Genomic DNA, 8,996 nt, shown 5'->3' with positions numbered 1-8,996 from the left:
TTTTTTGTCCGCAAATGCGTCTCGCTTCCCTCTTCAACTCTCGGTATCTATCCCATCCCGCACGTGTTGTGGTCGATCGTAACGTTGCGAGATAGGCAGCCTGTTTTCTCTCCGCTGCGACACGGCACTCCTCGTCGTACCAGCTGTTCTTTTGCACTTTCCGAAAACCAATGGTTTCGGTTGCAGCTGTACGTAAAAAGTTTGAAATGCCGCCGTCCCACAGTTCCCTTATACCGAGTTGTTGACAGGGTCCGTTCCCACGACAGTCGGGTCTACGAAAAACGTAACGGACCCGGATTTTTATCCGGCCAAGGACTGTCAACTCGGCAGAATTCTGCACCTACAACAACAACAACAACCGAGTTGTTCACGAGTGCTCTCAGAGAGCAGGAGTGCAAGCCGAGTAGAAAATCGTTCGGCTGTCTGTTGTGATTGCAGCTTCTCAACGTCGAGCCTTCCATGTGTTTGATGGCGTACGTTTTTTGCTGCGCAGACGCGGGTGAGAATCTTGGCTGCAACAAGATAGTGGTCCGAATCTATGTTAGGACCTCGGAGCACACGCACATCTAAAACACTGGAGACGCGTCGTCCGTCTATCACAACATGATCGATCTGGTTGGTGTTTTTTCGATCCGGAGACAGCCAGGTAGCTTGATGTATCTTCTTATGCTGGAATCTAGTACTACAGATAACTATATTTCGGGCCCGACGAAGTCGATCAGCCTCAACCCATTTGGGGATGTTTCGTCGTGAAGGCTGAATTTACCGACGGTAGTGCCAAAGATACCTTCTTTGCCCACCCTGCCCCCTGGGGAAGTTGTCATAAGTGCTCTCCAATCACTCATAAAAGGCATCTTTGGTCACATCGTCCTTCAGCGATATGTTGAAGAACCTCGCTTTTATGCATATTGTGGCTAAACGTTCATTTACCGGAGTGAATGATAGTACTCGGCGACGGAGTCTCTCTCCCATCACGAATCCCACACCAAACTTGCGCTCCTTTATATGGCCACTGGAGTAAATGAAAAAAGGGCCTACTCGTCTGTTCTTGTCCTGTCCATCGCATTTCTTGGACGGCGGTGATGTCAGCCTTTATTTTTACGAGGACATCAACCAGTTGGGCAGCGGCACTTCCCAATTAAGGGACCGGACATTCCAGGTGCATGCCCTCAATTCGTAGTCCTTATTTCGTTTGCCATTGTCGTCATCAAAAGTGGGGTCTCTCCTCCGAGGCTGTTATTGCTTTTTCATTGGGGTGTTTTTTTGACGTGGCGGGTCCCAAAACCAGCTCTCAACCCTATGCAGGGAATGTTTCGTATTCTCACTTTAGCTCGCCTTTAAACGGATGTTCTTAGGCTACCCAGAGGATATTTGGTAACAAATGTTTTTTCATAGCCCTGACAGACGACAGCGCTAATATGCAAAAGCGAGCTTAATTTACATTTACTTGAGCATTTGACCCATGTTAATGCAAATTTGTAATGCAAAAGAATTTCGGGCATTTAGCTGAATTTACCAAATTTGAGTAGGCAACACTGCTCAAAAATCGAGTTTTGCTATTTTTTGACGGATGTCGCTTGAGGTCTGCCGCCTCCTTTGAGTTTACAGCATCAGAGGTAAGCAGTTTTATGTTGCTAATTAAATTATTTTGAACGTAGTTAATAAATAAACGAATTTTTTCCTTAATTTATATTGATTTTAAAAAAAAACCAAAATTTTTATTAATATTTCTCTTATTCATTTTTATTTCACTTTTTTTTTTWAATTAATATACAAATTCCACAATCAGCTGAGTAGATGTACAAGTCTGCCGTCTGTTACCATAAAATTTCAATGCGCATTAACGTTGATTAATGCGTATTAATTTTGCTCGTCTGTCAGGGCTATTATGTAGTCAATTGTAATTTGAAAAGTAAAAATAATGACATACTAACCATTTACAAGTTAAAAATTTATATTCCAGTTGATAGAAATTTATTGTTAAATTCTTTATATAAATTATTTTTGTTTTCTTGCACATCAAAATTATTACTTTATAACTATTAAGCTTTTGTGTGCCAATTTTCCAATAACGACTAATTTAAACCACATAATATCAAAATAAAACGATTTAAAAATGTAGACAGTTGTTTAATTTTGCAAATGGCGTCACTAAAAAGATATCTATTTAAGTGACAAAAATTAAATAATTGATTTTAATGAACCAAATTGTTTATAAATATAAAAAAAACTGCAAATCTCTATGAACATTCCTCTTGGCTTTTCCTTACGCATCTAGCTACTTTTCTTTTAAAATCCGGATACGACTCTCTCCACTCCTTAGCAGCATCAACATTAGCTGGAGATTCATCATTTGGATCAGCCAGCATTGATATCACAGATATCAATATCGTTTCAACGGTGTGTACTGGTAACCAACGTTCCGATGCCTTTTCGTAACCCCATTTATCATCGCCAGGCTCATGTAAAATAGAAATACATACATCTCCGTTCTTTTCAATGTTAGGATGCCAAATTTCTGTCACGAACTTCATTCGTGGGGGACGTAAGGGGTATTCTTTCGGAAAATACAAATGCGCTTTAAAGAACCCTCCTTCACTGCAAATAAAATAACGTAAGTATAGTATTTTTTGAATTAAGCACGTGTATAGTATAAGTGAATAACAACAAAAACTTAAGGAAAAAAAATTTCGTATGGTTAAGTATGGAGAACCATGATTTAGCAATTTGGCGCCAATTCGAGGCACCAAGTGCAGCCAGGTCCTTCTCCAACGGATTGGAGGTCTTCCTCTTTCTTTGGTTGCCCCGGCGGGAACTGCGTCGAATACTTTCAGAGCTGGAGTATTTTCATCCACTTTTCTGACTTTTCTGTTATCGAAACGGATTAAGATATTGAAAAAATTCGGAGTACATTTTATCAGAATCCCTTGTCCACATGAAATGTACATTATCACTGAAGAGACATCATTGTTTGTCTCCCGATAACCAGGATGTTCGTATCATAGACACTAARATTGATAAGCAACAAATATCAACTACTGAGTTGCCCAGTACTTCGGGTGCGAACCTAGTATCTAATGCAGGTAAATACTAGTAATATATCGCGTGATACTAGACCGCCATCCATTTCCATGAATATTGCCGGTGCTAACAGATTTAAAAAATCTGTCTGCCATTAAGAGGAAAAAAGATTTATATGGAAAAAAATACCTTTTCAACCAGTATCCTCTATGTTTACCGGAGACACACACCTATCGCCATCAACATACAATTCGAAACTCCTCTACAGTATTTTTTGTGGTTTTTCGATGAAGAATTACTCTAGCATATTGCAGAAGAAATGCATAAATTTAGTATTCTAAAAGATTCCAAATTACAACTGCTGAATTGAAAAAGTTCTTACGGGTCTGTTTATATTTATATTTTCCAATACCGGCTCAACGTTTGAGAAATTTTGTTCACTACGGGCGGAAACTAAGGAAGGGAGGAGCAGTATACGCTGTTTCTGCTACTAGTCGACGGCTGAGTTCAAAACTTTGCGTACACGAGTCACATTGTCCGTCTTTGTTGAAATCGCAGCACGATTTTCATCAGCAACCTGGCCCTCCAAAAAGTAAAGGTGTCTGCCGCAGATTTACCAAGTATTACATAGAATTTAATCGCGTACCTCTGCTCTACCGAACGCTGCATTTTCGGCTTGTACTACTCACAGAAACACGTCGCCCAAAATGCTTGCCCTGACTCTCCAGATGCTCAGAGGCAACTGATCAGCCGCTCGTTCGTTAGCTAGGAACGCCCTCTACCGAATGTAGTCGGTGTGCCGACGCTCCGAAGTACCGTCGCGGCGGAAGAAAATCATATTCTAAGCCATAGGCAGTTGTGTTCTTATGGGTGAATTTTGGCTTAGCATTCTCTATAAGCGCTTGCATAGAATCTTTACTAAAGTCTTCGATTACGTTTCGCCATTTATTATATTTTGTAATATTGATTGAGATAATAGTTTTGTTCACCTAACGGTTAAAACTAATAGAGATAAGCATAAGTTGTGACAAAAAAGAAACTGTAAATAATTCTTTAATATTTATTTTGTCACCTTCAATATAATTCTAGATCCAGATCCAGATCTAACACACTTATGCCAACGATTTTTCCAGTCCTCGAAACACTTTTCGTAAATACTTTTTCGACCTTGAGCTCCTTCAGCGAATTTTGTTTATCTCTTCGATCGACTGACGGGATCCACGAAGCGGCAATTTCAGTTTGGGGAACAAGAAAAAAATACACTTCCTGATAAATAAACTGGTTTTGATCGATGGTATTCATTGCGTATTTGGCTTTAAACTTAAGTTTTAAGTTTAACACTCCTTTTTGGCCATTCATCACTCCGGAACAAATTCATGATGCGCCAAACCACGAATATCAAAAAAACAATGAGCATCATCCTGATTTTTGAGCAGCTTTACCGTGTTTTCTTTGGTTAGACTCGTTTTTTCTGTCCATTCCGATGATTGTTGATTTATTTGCATGTCAAACGCCTAAATTGGAATTGGAATTCACACGATCAAGCATGTCTTTATCTCCGAGTACCTGGAGAGTCAGGACAAACATTTTCGAGCGACGTGTTTATATGAATGGTGCAAGTCGAAAATGCAGCGTTCGTTAGAGTAGAGGTAGGCGATTAAATTATGTGTAAAACTCAGTAAATCTGCGACAGAGACTTTTTGACTTTCGGTGACACCAGGCAGGGAAGAGGACGCTGAAGACCGTGCTGGCAGATCTACAATTTCGACAAACACCGACAATGTGACTTGTGTACGCAGTTTTGAGCTCTGTCCGTAGACTAATTATTCGTTTAATTGCCTAGAAGTTAAATTTATCAACATGTGTGGTTCATGACATTGTGACGTAGCATTTGAACATGCGTAAGGTGTACGAGAAGATGGTCCCAAAAATTGCGACGAGCAGAAGTGTCAAGTAATTTTGAACATGTGTGAAAGTGAGCCCCAATAACGTAATCACAGGTGACGAGTCACCGATTTTTGAGTATGATCCCGAGACAAAGAGTTAATACGGCAAGTGGCACGCGCCGTCTGAGGGGATTCAATAAGCATGCACCTCGGCTGTCAAGGGTGTTCCGGAGAAAGCCTTCCGTGACGCCTTCAATGCTTGGAAATCGCGATAGCACCGCTGCATCGAAGTTTTGTCATAATGCATATATTTAGAATATAAGGATAAAGACACTAGTTGAAATTCGCATATCCGCTGGTCAGGCTATCTGTGCAATCTGTATCGTGAGTAGAAATTGAGATATCGAAATGAGACATGACGTCGATCCACTGCAAAGCTCAGAATACCCCACTAAGTAAAAACTTATAAAGTGCCATAATTAATCACTAAATTAAGAAAAAAACTGTAATTTGGAACAGGGGATCGCCCCGCCCTCTAATTGGTTTGATATACATACTATATCTCAAACTACCTCAGCTACAATAACCAAATTCGCTCACGCAAATCCCTTAAAAACCTCTCCCGACACTGTTAAAATGGATGAAATCGAAGATAACCGCGTCCACTCCACATATAATGCTACTGTTAAATACTAATAACAGTGCGATAAATCAATAACTAAATACGCCAGAGACATACCGATATAGTATAGTTTAGATGAAATCKCATAACTCGATACCCGCGCGACCGATTGTAATCAAATTTGGCACGAGACATTCTTATCACATTCCTATTGCACAGTGCAAAAATCGCACTACAAAACGCCTACTTCCCATATAATATAATGTAATTTTAAATTACATCTGATCCTTTCACTTTCCAGTATACAAACCGAGTAGTTTACATAATGGGATACAACTTTGCACGAATAATGCAAACCAAAAATTGTTCCAATCCGACCAAACCTGTGCGATCCGGCGTTGCATCTACTTTAAAGGAATGTAGCGATAAATCATGATTCCATTCCAAATAGCTTGACACTTTTCTTTAATCGCAGACTCAAATCCCTGTTTTCTACCACTATTGGCATTTTAATGAAAAAGAGTCGTCTTGTCTTTTAAGGGATCGTCTCAGTGTGAAATTTTCGAAAAATCGATTTTTTCCTGTTGCACTATCGAATAGTATACACCCTCGCAAATTTTGAAATCGAAACTCAGGGGTCGAATCGCTACATCCGTGCACGGATACGTGATACGTCAATCGTAGGCAGGGATTGGCATTATGACATACGAAAGCAAACGGATCGTATTGTATTTTCAATTGACAATAGTTTTTAAATTCCACATTGCTTTGGATCGTATTTTTAGGTCACAATAGATGTGGAACTGTCAAAACTGTTGCGAAATTCTCCATAAACTAACAAAAGAAAATTAATCCAACTTTGTTTTTTTTCTTTGAGCTCTAGTGAAAGGTTTGGGCATAAAAAATAGTGCGGAGATTGCTAAGAGATCGTAGCAATAGCGTAGGTATAAAAAAAAATTATGAATCCTCATTAATAAAATTTTCTTTGAAGATGTAGCATTGTAATCTTAAAAAGATGGTRRAGAAGTTTAGGATACGGTAAGGGAGGAAGGCATCACCCCACAAAAGTGGAATATTTGCTAACGTTTGTGATTACATAACATCTGCATAAAATTTACAATAAGTTACGACAGTCAAAATTGCGATTCTTATCACACACAAGAAATGGACACCGGGGTAGCGAACTGCTTCACCGCATTCGACCAAACGATAGGGAACCAAATAAAGTAATCTTTAATAAATTTAATTCAAAAATGTATATGTCTTATATAATTTTATTTTTATTGTCAACTAAAATATAAAACATTTATTCATATAAATATTTTTTTTTTAATTTTTAATGAGATATTCCATTCATTGGTTTCTTGTTTATGTTCTTTTTTACTAAAAATTATAAAAAATTAAAAAAAAAAATTCTCGCATTTTCATTAATTTGACTATAACGATTGGTAGTTTGCGTTCGGACGTCGATTCGAACGAACGGATGCGTTTATATAGTATACTCGTTCACGTATATTATCATGCCAGATTAAGATAGAAGCGTTACGATTACGTATGTCATTATACGAAATACAGGCTTTTACGTGATGAGTGATACGTTCACGAATGTAACGATTCGACCCCAGGTTATTACGGTTGTTACATCGTTTCTTGTGAAAAGGGAACAGAGTGGGGAACGGAGCGAGGCAATCTTTAAACGCTTTTTTCTCAGAATGGTGTTCTTCAAAACGGTTTCCACTCTCAAAGGAAGAGTTTTGAAGATAAGCTTCAATTTGGAAAAAACATGTTCAACATCATACTCTATCGCGCTATGGATTTTTTTTTTTTTAATATTTACAGATTCAAAATGTTTTTAAAATTTTTTTTTAGACCAAAATTGCGGCCGCAATCGTGGCCATAGTACTGGACCTTTTTTCGTGCTATTTAATAAATATTTTGTATTAGTTAATTTCAACATAAAAAAACAAATCGCGAAAATCCGTGATTTTTCGGAGGGTCACACATAGGCAACGTTGTACTTATGCTGTTGCAACTCCTGTTATTCCTATTATTTTCGTTTTTTATTGTAGACTATTTTATTTGTATATGCATATGATATACCCGTGATTAATGTTGGTTGCCCAGTTCGTACTCCACAGTTGAAATGCCATCCAAATAGGCTAAGTTTAGAGTTTTTATTTAAAAGCCAATTTAAATTTGCAGCTCTGATCTTAATACACTTTATTTTACTAGAGATGTGTTTTCTCCACGTGAGCCTTCTATCTATGGACAGGGAAAATGAAGATATTGATGGTACTGTACATCAAGAATGATAGAAAAGAGACTACGCATTGCGCAGGTCCGTTATACTTGAAAAATGTAAACAAACAATTGCTTACGTCACACGGCGCAGTAAAAAATKTGATAGCTATAAATTCGTGGTACCAATCAATGTGAGTATAGAAACAATTTACTTTACCTGTGTAATTTTGTATTTAAATAACAAAATGAAGTGTGTAGAGCAAAACTGTGTCAATGATAGAAGAAATAAAAATGTGAAGAAAACACTTTTTATGTTTCCAAACGATAAAGAGCAGCAAAAAACGTGGATCCAATTTTGTAGAAATAATCAAGCATTTAAGCCAAAAACATGGCGAATTTGCATCGACCACTTCAACGATGAAGACACGAAATGGGTAAGTTGATAAATCACCTTTGTTTTAAAATATTTTAATTTTAAACTTTTCATAGGCCTTGCCGCCAAAAGGACTTTGAAACCACGAGCTATTCCCTGTCGCTATATATACCTGCTGAAGATTCTAACGTGACTGAGGATTGTGCAGACCTTTCAATGGAAAATAGTTTGAATGAATTGTGCACTGAAGACGCTGCTATTAAAGAGGAGACAAAATAAAAATGCTAGAGAAAAAAGTGTAAGTGAAGATTTTTTTCAAGATGTAGCATTATATATGTATTTATATATAAACTTTATGCTTTTTATCACAGAAAACTACTTCAAACTGAAAATAAAAAACTTAGATGATGGTGAGGAAAGTTCTCTGATCGCCATTCACTTGGGAGTAGCCAGAAACGATTATTTTACATATGACTCAAGCAGCTCACGACTTCCGGTCCTTGACCAAGTATCCTCTGGGTAGCCTAAGAACATACGTTTGAAGGCGAGCATAGGGTTGAGCGCTGGGTTTGGGACCCACCACGTAAAAAAACCAACCCAATGAAAGCGCAACAACAGCTTCGAATGAGAGACCCCACTTGATATTGATATCATCGGCTTCAACACCCGCGCCGTTAGTTCTGCTTTCTTCAAACTGGACAAGGAAGCAACACAAATGGGTCTGGCAGTAAACGAGGGCAAGACGAAATATCTCCTGTCATCAAATAAACAGTCGTCGCACTCGCGACTTGACACTCACGTCCCTGTTGACAGTCATAGCTTTGAAGTTGTAGATAATTTCGTCTATCTTGGA

The 8,996-nt window shown here is 38.3% G+C and overlaps 1 protein-coding gene across 1 annotated transcript in view; it reads right to left on the bottom strand.

Annotated features, from left to right (window-relative positions):
- Positions 1–2,109: 2,109 nt before the first annotated feature.
- Positions 2,110–8,996, bottom strand: part of LOC108978448 (ubiquitin-conjugating enzyme E2 G1) — a 20,648-nt gene continuing 13,761 nt past the window's right edge. Inside the window, exon 3 of the mRNA XM_018948747.1 lies at positions 2,110–2,598. Within this exon, the coding sequence (XP_018804292.1) occupies positions 2,241–2,598 (358 nt within the window). The 3' untranslated portion in view covers positions 2,110–2,240. The remainder of the gene's footprint in view (positions 2,599–8,996) is intronic.

The sequence above is a fragment of the Bactrocera latifrons genome, unplaced genomic scaffold, assembly GCF_001853355.1.
Source record: "Bactrocera latifrons isolate USDA-ARS-PBARC rearing strain unplaced genomic scaffold, ASM185335v1 scaffold_1216, whole genome shotgun sequence".
Lineage (NCBI taxonomy): Eukaryota > Metazoa > Arthropoda > Insecta > Diptera > Tephritidae > Bactrocera > Bactrocera latifrons.
This window is presented reverse-complemented; position numbering and strand designations above follow the sequence as displayed.